The following is a 12942-nucleotide window of genomic DNA, read 5'->3' as shown; positions in this document are numbered from 1 at the left end:
TCGTTCAAGCACTCAAAAAGCAGCTGTAAATATATAAGGCCTATGCAATTTCATATTTTTAATGAGGTAAATAAAAAGTGTATTATTCAACCACAAATAAATAGTCAAATAAACAAAAAACAAAACAAACAAAAAACATACTTTTAATGCATATTTAGTAGTGGACAAGATAATATCGTATTGGTGTGATATGATGACAAATACATTGATGGTTTTAGGAGTGGTGGGGGATTGAAGATAAATGTAGTTTTGAGAAGACCATAGGGACTACTTTGTCAAGGTCAAGTTCGGGGCATGATGATTAGAACCAAGGCTACGGGAGCAGTTCAGACTTCACTAGCTGCTAAATTCTGCCATCTAGTGTCCATTCTTCTCAACATCAGACAACATGGTCTAACCCAGGGGTGGGTAACTTAATGTTTACCTTTTACCAGGGGTGGAAAAGTAACTTATTACTTTTACTCAATATTGTACTTGAGTAGCTTTTATGAATGCTTACTACTTTTTAAGTACATTTTTAAATTAATACTTTTACTTGTACTTGAGTACATTTTGACCCAAGTACTTTACTCAATTACACTGGAACCTGGCCTGAGTACTGAGTAAAAAAATTGACTGAGAGACAAAATGCCATGCACAATAATGCCACAATCCGCCAGAAATGAAAGATTGTGCAGGATGGCACACAGCATTTCCACTATTTTACTATCTTGTATCAATGTATTGGATGATGGCTGGTGCCAAGCAAGAGATAGAGGTTATGGAGGACGATATTCAAGAAAAATAAACATGACATTCTCAAGAGGAAAGCTAATTAAAAGTAACTAAGTACTTTTTACTCAAATTACATTTTAAGTGAAGTACTTTTTACTTTTACTTGAGTAGATTTTTAGATAGGTACTTGTACTTGTACTTGTACTTGAGTAGAACTTAGGCAAAGTAAAGATACTTTTACTTTAGTACACATTTTCTGTACTCTTTCCACCTCTGCCTTTTACAGCTTTTATCCGGCCCCGATATAATGTTAATATTATGCAGCTTCACATGAAATGTGACATATTTTGTAAAGAAATCTAAGAAATAAGAAATTGTATTTGCAGTACAATTATTAAGTTATATTTCTGGGGACCTAAGGTGGGGTCTGTTGTAAAGGTGGCCGCCTTCAATAAGCCTAAAATGCAGGGGGAAATCCTGGTTTGTGTTCATAGCACGGCCCTTGAAGACTTTTACAGCCCTTGGAATAAATTGAAGTGGCCCTTCGAAAGAAAAATGTTCCCATCCCCACACCTGGTCTAACCACAGACCTACAGCAGGCCTACTCTACTCTAGGTCAGTGCCGCAGGCCCCTCTCAGGGGTGCCGTGGAAATGTGATTGATAAATAAATTGTGTAAATTAATATATTTGTCTAAATTAATAAATTAATGCTTAGTTAGTGGGATCTTTCGTCTGCCATTTACGCACAATTAAGTAAATTTAGGTTGCCCCAATAAGCTGCAACTTGAAACGTAGGTTGTGTGACGTCTGCAAATGTGTTAATTTTCTAAGCTTGTGTGGTATCGGATGCGATGCCATGTTACGGCTTATTAGTTTGGGGTGCCTTGAAATTTTTTTATGAATTGAAAGGGTGCCTCACCTAAAAAAAAGGTTGAGAAACACTGCTCTAGGTCTATGGATCTACCTTTAACAAGCTATGGACTGGTATTTGCCATTGTCAGGTGTTGTTGATGGGGCTTTTCCCTTTCTTTATTTCTTTTTTTTCTTTACAAGACTTAAAGCTCTTCATTTTACTGTTCCACTGGTTCATTTAAGGCACAACTTTTAAATTTAGTAAACACTCATCTCTCAGAACAGAGCAGAACAAAATCTGCTGTGTTGTAGTGCCATCTTGTGGTGTTTTTCTTGTACTGCTCTGCCTCAGAGTTAATGTGAAAAACGTGCATGTGTATTCTGTGTACAATGCACCGTGTTTATTTATAAAAATGTCCTATTTAAACCCTAGAATTTCTTTCAAACATTTTAATTGTTTTCAATAGAAGCATGTTCGCGTGAAATTCATGCGTTTCCGCAGCCTTTGATGAGAACTAGGCTATCTTTTAACAGTGTGCTCTTGTGGATGAGATGATAAACTAACATATGATCAGAGTAGGCCCTACAATTTCTGTGCAGGAAAATGTTGTAGTTCAAGTTATCTTTTTACGATGATGACCAAAAAGAAAGATGCATGTTCTGTCTGTCTCGAGCAAAGCTTGTCTCTGGACTACAAGTCCCAAAAATTCTTAAGACGAAATCTCGTTCTCGTTGTGGTAGCTTTTTGTCTCAACGCGAGATTTAAGCAAGCATCTTGTTTTTATTGACATCAAAATGGCGACTGGTACGGAATCTCCGGAACCGTGGTATCTTGCACTTCTCGGTTTTGCGGAACATTTCCGAACATCGAGTCCTCCAAAAATACGACTATGTGTACATTGTCTTCAAGCCGTTTTTCAGTTTAAACCCCCTCCACGGATTGAAGCACGGACGCATCTTCAACTCGGTTCTGTTCTCTACCATCACACGAAGAACACTGATCTTGCCCGAACTCATTTGGAGAAAGCGGTAAGGTTGGCACATATATAAGTTGGTCACAGGTGCACAGTGCGTTTGCAATTTTGCAAAGAATACAACACATTAGCAAAATTACGTTATTAACCTTGAAATTTTGAGATTCATTCTGTTTCCTCTTGAGTTGCAACAGGCCACAGGCTACTACTTCCCAGTGTCGTTAGCTTTAAAGCTATGTTGCTAGTTTTCATTCTGCTGGGCTGGTTGTATCCAAAAATGATATACAAATTGAATTCATTGCAACATGCTAATACATTTAGTTGTAAGCCTTAGTTCATATCAACACATTTACAGTGCACTACTCACAGCGAACCCTAAACTGTTATGCTGCCCTTTCAAATAGATACTGAGCTCGCTCGATGTAGTTACACAATGGTAGCTTGTATGTAAACGTATTACACCTGAGATACCGCTTTTGAGACAGTTACAAATGTCTTACTATGCTCTAAACGTATCTTTCTCTTTTCTTTTCACAGTGGTTCATATCTCAACCCGTATCCTTTTGTAACGCGACCTTGGGGGTAGAAATGGTTAACGTGTTTTGTTCTGCTCATATAAAATGCACCGTTGATATTATGTTGTCTATTCTAAGTATTTGGGTGTTTCTTGAGATGCCGTAAACGGCGTGTTTTTCTATTTGATATGTATTGTGTAGGTGTCTCTGGTGTGTGTTGTTCGCTGTTATCCTTAACATTATATTAGGTTGCACAATTTGAAGATGTCAAATTCGAAGCTGCAAGTCTTCTCTCAGAATTATACTGTCAACAGGTAAATAATATGCCAATGGCCATCACCAAGCCACATGCATGCAATTTACATTTAAACATGTTAAAAAATACACATTTTGCATGCCGGCACGTTGTAATGACATGGGGTGCATGTGCCTGATCCTGAATGTATTCTTCTTTTGTCTTCAGAACCTGGTGGATTCAGCGAAACCCCTACTCAGAAAGGCCATCCAGATCTCGCAGCAGACGCCTTACTGGCACTGTCGCCTCCTGTTTCAACTGGCAGTGAGTGTCTTGACAATTACAAAACCCCCAAAGTATGTAGAGGAGAGAGTTGGCGAATATATGGATAATCTATGTGTGTTTCATTCTAGCAACTTCACACCCTGGAGAAAGATCTAGTGTCGGCCTGTGACCTGCTGGGCGTGGGGGCAGAGTATGCCAGAGTGGTGGGATCAGAATACACCAGGTAAGGAGGATGAGATGTGCAATAAAATGTTGCACGCACACATTTAGACTGGAAAAGCTAAGAGAAACTTTTCAAGGTACAATACAATACAATACAATACAATCAGGGCTCTAAATTAACACACGCCAACACGCCAAACACGGGTGAAAATTCATTTTGGCTAGTAGAAAAAAATACCTACCCGCCAATTTGGCTTGTAGCGCCCGAGTACAGTAACTTATGAACGGTAAACCGCTGCTCTGACGAACGTTATACGGCGAGATTTCCTACATTACCCATGGACACTAGCGTCACGACGTAGCCTCCCACCATGGGCTTTCCAGTGCATCGAGCGTCAACTCCATGCTGTTGCGCGCGCCAGGATTGAAAACATTTCAGACGACCAGCCTTCTGTCAGCTAAGCTGCGCTCACACTATTCTGACAGGCAGCTCTCCTCCTATGCTCTCGTCGCTTTCGCTACAACCTTTTTAACGTCACTACTGCTATTATTACTAGGCTATATGAACCTTGCTGTAACAGGCTGCATTTTTTAAGCAGCGAAACCCTGACCGTTTCAATAACAGGAGATTATGCATAGCGCTACTTCTGTTGTGTAGACTATGTTTTGTGCGAGTGATGAGAATGTGGCGGGGGTTAGAGCAAGGTTCTGTGTGTTGGTGAATGCTAGTAGTAATTGTAAATAGTGACGTTAAAAATGAGTGGTTGTGGAACGAAATAGCGACCAGGGCAGAGGAGGAGAGCCGACTGTCAGAGTAGTGTGACCGTAGCTGTCAGTTCAGTTGTCTTCTGAAATGTTCAGAGTCCTGGCGCAACTAAGTTGGAAAGCCCACGCCATCGGAAAGAAAAAAAAGCAACCAACGACGAAGCTGTGGAAGTAACAAAGGAAGCGAAGATTCCCGAGATATTATTTACTTTTAATTAAACTAGGCTTCTTGTCATTTTGTTGCGCATGGTAGAGAAGAGCTCCTCCTCTCTCCTCTCCTTTTCCTCTCATCTCTTCTCCTTCCTTGGGGTGTGCGTATGTGAGGTTTTGTAGTGTTTGGCTGGGTGCTTGGTTACTGTATGTTAAAGGTCTGTTATGTGAGTGTTATGTGTGATGTGATTCAGCTGTTTTCAGAGGAATTGAACAAAAACTAATCAAATTAATTAGGCCTAAGTAATGAAAGTAAAAAATAAAGCAGAAGTTAAAAAATAATGAAAAAATATATAGCCTATAATATGCTTATTATGTAGGCATATAGTAGCCTATGCAGGCCTATAGTGTATCTGTGTTGTAGAAACAGTTGGACAAAATGACCATTTAATTAGAAAAAAAAACTAGCCTAATGCATAGTTTATTTTGGCGAGATTAAAAAAAAATGGCTAGTTGAACTTCTGTTTGGCTGGTAAGAAAAAATGTCCACTAGGCCAAATTGGTTGGTGGTGGAAAAAGTTAATTTAGAGCCCTGAATACAATACAATACAATATGTATTTATGTAGCACAATATTACAACTATGAAACTGACTCAAAGCACTTTCAAACACACACATGCACACACTCCCACATTCACACACCAGCTCTGGGGGATGCTGTACTGTTGTCCAGGGCCCATGCGAGAGTATGCACGCACACACACGCAGTAATAATAGTCCTAAAAAAAGATTATCTGGATGTGATTGCAGTATAGCCTAATTGAAGGAAGACCTGTGCAATGAAATGTTGCACATGTACACTTAGACTGTGGACAAGCACTTTCCACAGTCTAAAAGTGATTCCTTCTGAAACAACTTAAGAAGAAAAATCCGCACTCACAAACTGCGTCTCATTATTTATTTATATTACCACCATGTCTAAAAAGCAAACGAGTTTTGGCGTCATGCCTTCATCAGTGCGTGGTTCCTTCTGAAACAAACCGCTGCGCCTGCTATGGAAAACTTTTCAAGGTGTGCAGGCCACCTTCTCCATCCTTTGTGGAGCAAATGCATATTTAACCACGGTTGCCCTGGTGTGTATGATGATTCACATTGTCAGCCAGTATGAATTGTAATTATATATGCCAAAACAACCAAAATATGTACTGTATGCTTTTTCATTTGGGTTAACTTCTTGTTTGTCTTTTACAGGGCTCTCTTTCTCCTGAGCAAAGGAATGGTAAGAGCAAAATATCTATTGTGATTGTGGTTTACATTGTCAGGGTCAGATTACTGAATTTACTGGTTAAAATAATTTAATGACTAGCCTTGTCATGCAGTACGGTCGAATCAGCCCAAATTCTCACTGCGTCTAGACTGACTGGTAGTCTATATTCTAGTCTAGATAATGTAATTGACTAGATTGAATTGATAACTGGAGATAGCATCCAGTGTCTAAACTATGTGACATGCTGACACATAAAAGTTCAAAAAGCAAATTTTGTAATCTAGAAGGAAACAGTTTGTTAAATCACATGACACTTTTTTTAGATGCGTCCCACGCATCTCTATAAGAGGCTTTGGTGTCCGTCCGTCCGTCCGTCCGTCCCTCCGTCCGTCCGTCCGCCCTCCCGTGATGAGTTTCTGAATTGTGATTCCCTCTTGTGATTCCCTCTTGTGTCCACAAGGTGGCAGTCGCTCAGTGGAGTGGCAGAGCAGAGCTCAGTTTTGGCCTGGAGCTCATGCGTGCAAACCAAAACGTCTACCATAATGGTTAGCAAACCGGCTACGCAGCTGATTGAGCATTATCTGACACAACTGCAGAAGCACAGAAGTCTGTATGCATATTCCATCCATGTGTGCCATGAAATAGGAAGGCATGAGACATTTGCAGATAGCGTTTCCTATGTACACATCTATGGCCAACAGACCGTGCTCTTTGCCAGTGAGAAAAACATGGCGGCACTTCCTGTTGATTTTCACATGAAAGTTTTGCTTAATTTAAAGTCCCTAAGCGACTATAAATGTTGTGGCTTCCATATATTGATGTAAAAGTGCCCCACGAAGTAATGAAGCACAACAAAGTTACTCCACATTACCATTTTACCACTCGTTTTTCTATGCTAACAGGGTAGCTAATGTAGCATTGTAAATGATCCAGGGAGAAAGGGGGAAATGTTGTGATTTCAGTCCGCCTGAGGCAACGATTTTCGTGGGGAAGATGACCTGCATCTCGGTGGCATTGAACCACGCCCCCGTGCCTTATTTGGCTCGCTCAGCATTTTCCCCAGACGTTTAATCGCATTTAAGTGAAAGTGCCATGTATACACATCGCAAAATAACTCTTAATCCGATCTATTTAAATCGCATTTATTAAATCGGACTTAAAAACATCATGTACACGTAGCCAATGTCTCATTGATTAGTTTATGGAACTTGCGGTTTGTCTGTTACGGTCCACGAAGACAATATCCACGTGAAAACGCAAACGCCTGCAAACCACTGTTTTGACAGAAATACAGTTCACCTGTCGCCTACTCTGTTTTCTTCCCAAAGCGGCATTTAAAAGTATTCCATGAAATCCAACATCAACGTCACTTCAAATAGGTGACAGCATCATGCACACACATGAAATAACACTTCAGTGAGGGGGGGACATAACTGCTCTCATATTAAAGTGAAAAGAGAATTTCACATTTTAGTTTATTTAATGTAGGCCTATGCAAAATTGCAAATAGCCTATTCATTGAAATCTGTCCAGAAAGGGTTGTAATGTTTGCCTGTTTTTTATGTTTGTAATTATTAAAAAAAAAAAAAAATCGTGATTAAAAAAAAAAATAGCCTAACAAAAATAGAGATTTTATGTTAAAAAAAAAATGTGAGATGGGATGGACCGATGGCCCCCCTAACCTAAATTCGCCTTAGGTCCCCACATTGCTAAATGTAGTGTAAGGGATTATTTTGAAAAGACAGTAACATGTAATCAGCGATGCATTACAGTTTTTCAGTAAATTGCCCAACACTGTTGAAATCCTATGGTACTTTTTCAAATCCAGGCTTATACAGTACATGGTAGGCTTATTGATAAATTGCCTTGACAGGTTATGAGGAGGCCAAGGGGGCGTTTGGGCAAAAAAGGTTCAGAACGGGCATAGACGGACGCATCTGTTGTCCGCCTGTCGGACTTGTTAGTTAATAATAGGGTCAACATTGGACAATTGCAATCATTGCAATTCTGTCAGATCCACTCTAGTAAAACATGAGACGGGAAGCAGAGATCTATTTCAGAAGCTTTATTTCTGAATGCATACATTTGTGTTTGGGGGTGTGGGTCTGTTCGGAGGAAGTTCCCCGGCTTCTCCATGAGCTCCATGGAAGCCAATACAGGGAACAGCAGCGTCCTCAGGTGGTGTGCCTTCCATTTAGCTGAAAAGGCGAAATACCCCGTAGAACAGAGCAGGCAACAACAACATGACATTGTTTGACAATGATTAGTCTTGTGGAGCAGGGGAGGTGGTGGGAGCAAAACAAGCAGAAAAAAACAATGACAGGAAAAAAAATTCTGTAGTTTAAATAAAGCGCTCCAAATGTCAGCATCCAATTGCCAGCTGCAGCTGATTAACCAAAGCACAGCTGATAAGTGGAGAGTTGTATGGGTTGGGTCGGCGTCAGCCAGTAGGCAAAAGGGTGCGTTGACTACATGGTCTGCCAAAACTAACAGAGGTTGCTCAATTTGTCTCATCTATATAGCACTAGTATGATGAGACTTTACAGTACAAATGTGGTAGTGTATCAAAATATTGTCATATCTCCTGAACATAATTTTTGAAAAAAATATTTTGCATTTGTTCCAGCTGTTGCTGATGGAGCGCAAGCTACAGGAAGTGCATCCCCTGCTGACGCTGTGTGGCCAGATCGTGGAGAACTGGCAGGGAAACCCCATCCAGAAGGAGTCGCTCAGAGTCTTCTTCCTGGTGCTACAAGTCACACACTACCTGGATGCAGGACAGGCAAGTCTCCCCTCCCCAAACGCACTCAAGACACAGCCCCTAACATCACACTAACTCTTATTACTGAATTCATGCTGAAGACAACAAGGCACTTTCTTTGCCCCCCCCCCCACGCACCTCTCTTTTTTTAATTTTTAATCTTTTTTCATTTTTGAGGACACAAAAAACAACCATTTTTAGTCTTTATAGGCTTCAAACCTATAGTAAGACGTAATAAACTAATCTTGAATCTTACAATGCTAGGTAACATTTGAGATGAGCGTGGACCTTGTGCAGGGAATGAGTGTTGCTGAGTTATCGCTGAAACAAAATGGGTGGTCCTGAAATGGAGAATGCAGAATCCCAGGAGGTAAAAACAGGGGTGTAATGGCTTTTTTTTTTTTGTCGGTTTACCCGAGTTTGTTCTCCCGACATCTGTTGTAAATGCATTCTATTGCAACAGCTGGAGACAATACAAATGTCTGAAAACACGAATGTTTGACGAACTACGCGTTCTATTGCACTTTCCCGAGGTGGAGGTCGGGTTTCTGACTGCCGAGTTTGAAAAGTATGTGCCATATGTCTAACTACCGGTACTTCCTCCTGTGCAGTATAGACGAAAGGTGAACACCCTGGAGAACTTCAAATTCCTGCTTGTACTTCCTCCTGTCTTTCCCTCTGACCTTGTGACGCAAACCTTGACGTTATTGATGATCAGAGATCTTTTTCAAAATCTTGTAAAAAAAAACTATTGAAAGGTCACTCTCTCATTTGCAATCGAGATGTTGAATGAGCTGAGTGTTCAATGAGGGGGAAGCCCCGCCTCAAAAGTTGCTTAGCGCTAGCTAGGTGACAGCGGGTAAACTTGATTGTGTTCTCCATGGAGGCGTGACAACACTGGAGGCAAGAGGACGGGAGGACCAGGAAAGGATGGGAGAAAGCAGTTTGATTTGCACCCATCGACAGAGAGAGAGCAAGAGGGAGAGAAAGCAGTTTGAACGTATTCAGGATGTTTCTGTGGGACAGCTCATTACCCTAGTAAAAAAGACCAAAACTCTGGCCAGACCCTTGTGTATTTCAGCTCAGCTTTGTGAGCTCAAACGTGGGTCTGGAGCAGAGTTTCCCAACTATTTTTGTTTTACGTTCCCCCCCATGCTTTTTTTGTCATTCATCTGATGAGAGGTTAAGACAAACCCACCTAATGGTAAAAACTGTTTTTGCTGGAGGTGTTGGTCTAGTACTGCCCCTTGCAAGATCACCCAGCCTGAGTGTTATGTGAATACACTATTGATTCATTTAGAAGTGACGTCATTACCAGCTGTGCGCGAATTGTTGACTCAAACACATAGACACACAAACAGACAGTGCAGACCCTAAATAGAGAAGGCCTGCCGTCCTGTAGTCTATACGTTTGTAAAAAAAAGGAGATCTTGAAAAGTACACCTGTTAAGCTATTCCGAGAGGGAATAGGCTGTTCCAGAAGCATAGGAGAAGTTTGTGGTTACACGAAATCAAACGTACTGACTGGACTGAGCACACCATCAAGAATGCCGTGTCTCTGGCCCCCACTTCATATCATACCGTGAGCATCCATTGTCTTATTTTGGAAGAAGTACCTAGCTAGATTCTTCACAAATGTGCATTACATTGCCGATTTTGCTCCAACAATGCGCACGTACGCGTAGCCTGATGACCTCACGTCTGTGTACAAACACTAAAGGGGTCTGTAGGAGCTGTACTGCTGTGATTGTAGAACTTCGAGTGTAGAAGTTAGTTGTTGCCGAGTTTAGCGCTCTCCATTGGAAGTGCACGCAGAGGCTATGTGATGGGGTCGCTTTTTCTGCGACACTTCGATGATGCTTCGCAGACTTTTTGGGGTTGGGCTTAGTAGTCGTCCTGACCTGGATGTATTCATGCCCCATCATGTCCCCAGTAAAGAACTGATGACTGAATTTTTCTTTTTTGTTGTTGTTTTTTTACCCTCTTATTTTGTTATTAAGGTACCTTACGTACTGATTGACGTGAGTGAAAAACAAGTAAGCAGACATCCAAGCTGCACTGGTATTACTCTTATTGCTTATCCTGCGGCTAGCATGGAGACCATGTCCCTTTGTCCCGGATGACTGTGTGTACCGATACATGTGCTTGTCTGCATCTGCAGTAATTAAAAAATGTTTTAAAAAAAAGAATTCGACATCCAAGCTGCACCAGTATTACTTGTATTGCTTATACTGGCCCTGCACTGGTTGCACTGGATTGGTCTGAAGTTGCACAGAGAGCATGTCCCCTTGTGCTGACTGTGTGTGTGTGTGTGTGTGTGTGTGTGTGTGTGTGTGTGTGTGTGTGTGTGTGTGTGTGTGTGTGTAGCGCTTTTACCAGCTGGGAGATCAGTGTAGGCTAGTAGTATTGATATTTGGAAGTTTGGGGCATGTACATAAGAATGTGGTAAGAGGACTTCAGTTGGCAAAGTTCTGTTCAGTTTTCAACAATGTTTTGTTTATCCTTGAAGATTTAATGCTACAATAAGATGGGTACCGGTATACGTATGTAGTCTTAACAAAAATCTGTCAACCTATCATTTGACCTCTTCCACAATGTTTGGATCTTGTACTCCTTGCTTGTCTCTTGGATTCAAATAAAATAAATCAAATGTGTCTGTGTGTGTGTGTGTGTGTGTGTCCCCAGGTGAAGAGTGTGAAGCCGTGCCTGAAGCAGCTGCAGCAGTGCATCCAGACCATCTCCACTCTCCATGACGACGAGATCCTGCCCAGCAACCCGGCCGACCTCTTCCACTGGCTACCCAAGGAGCACATGTGTGTGCTCGTCTACCTGGTACGGGATGCTGAATAGCGCGCGCGCACACACACACACACACACACTCGCAGCTTCTCTCCAACACACACACACACACACACACACAGCCATATCAAAGGTCTTTTCCACTACATTTGCGATGGCAGTTACAACGGGTGCTGGCTTGATGTTTACAGGTGCGCACAGGTAACCCTGAAGCGCTCCGCCATGGTCATGTTGTGTGCGGCCATCTTGCACACACACACACACACACCTGCGTGAGGATACACACAGTCTCTAACACACGTGCATACACACAGTCTCTCTCTAACACATGCACACACACACACACACGTGCATACACACAGTCTCTAACACACACACACAGTCTCTCTAACACACACACACACACACACACACACACACACACACACACGCACACACACAGAGTCTCTCTCTAACACACGCACATGCATACACGCACACATACACACACACACACACACACACACACACACACAGAGTCTCTAAACACACACACACATATACAGTCTTGCCCCCTCTCTTACACAATCACTCCCTCTGCACGTCCAGTACAGCCAGGTACTCTGTAAAGAACAGCGCGTTACACCCTGTTGTCCCGAAGGCACATTCCGTCCTACACACTCATCACATATTTGCCAACGTCTCTGTTGCACTTCCCTCAATGCCCACTGGAGGGCGTTTGGAATCCACGTTTGAGCCCACATCTCCAAGCAGGGTTGCCAGATGAGGCCGATGATTTCCAGCCCAAAGAATGCGGCACAAAATCCCGCCTAATTCTATTGACGTCTATGGCAGAAATTGGGCGGGTTTTTCTGCTAAATGCCATTTTTACCCGCACACGGCCATCCTAAGGAGCCCAATTGGGTGGGAAACAGCCCAATCTGGCAACACTGTCTCCTAGAGGAGCTAAGTTGGATACAGCAGATCAAAGCACTGGCTCGCTGTAACTCTTCCTGAGTTTAGAACTACGAGGGAGAAGTTGAAGTTGCTTGCAGTGTTTAATCCTGACATGCTTCTTTTCACCTGTTTTACCTTATAACTTTAATTGCCATTTTGTTTAAAGCTTTGTTCTCGATAAGTACTCATTAAGTATTGACCATGTCACATTTTGGGACCAAAAGTTTTCTTGTTTTGCTTGGTCTAGAGACTTGCCATAATGATATCTGAATGGTTGGTTTTAACTCCTTGTGAGTTACAGGACTAATTAACTAACTCCATACCCCTTCTGATGAAATAAAGAAGGTACTGGCTGGTACTGGTTTTGTTGGGTGATCTTAAAACTGAAAATCTGGTTACTACTGTATGGTATGTTGCACTTTGAGAAGTACTAGACCGACTTCATTTGATCTTCCACATCTTGACATGTGTTCAATGCTGATTGACAGGCCTAGATTAACGCTCCCCAGGCTAGATTTGGCTGCAG

The 12942-nt window shown here is 41.9% G+C and overlaps 1 protein-coding gene across 2 annotated transcripts in view; it reads left to right on the top strand.

Annotated features, from left to right (window-relative positions):
• Positions 1-2357: 2357 nt before the first annotated feature.
• The window catches only part of mau2 (MAU2 sister chromatid cohesion factor), a 29230-nt gene continuing 18645 nt past the window's right edge, over positions 2358-12942 (top strand). For both annotated transcript variants that reach the window (XM_063200476.1, XM_063200474.1), the window contains exons 1-8: positions 2358-2596; positions 3079-3096; positions 3305-3370; positions 3520-3615; positions 3705-3799; positions 5905-5932; positions 8547-8702; positions 11367-11513. In XM_063200476.1, the coding sequence (XP_063056546.1) occupies positions 2363-2596; positions 3079-3096; positions 3305-3370; positions 3520-3615; positions 3705-3799; positions 5905-5932; positions 8547-8702; positions 11367-11513 (840 nt within the window). In that variant the 5' untranslated portion in view covers positions 2358-2362. The remainder of the gene's footprint in view (positions 2597-3078; positions 3097-3304; positions 3371-3519; positions 3616-3704; positions 3800-5904; positions 5933-8546; positions 8703-11366; positions 11514-12942) is intronic.

The sequence above is a fragment of the Engraulis encrasicolus genome, chromosome 6, assembly GCF_034702125.1.
Source record: "Engraulis encrasicolus isolate BLACKSEA-1 chromosome 6, IST_EnEncr_1.0, whole genome shotgun sequence".
Lineage (NCBI taxonomy): Eukaryota > Metazoa > Chordata > Actinopteri > Clupeiformes > Engraulidae > Engraulis > Engraulis encrasicolus.
Note: the sequence above shows the minus strand (reverse complement) of the source record. Positions and strands in the feature narration are given on the sequence as shown.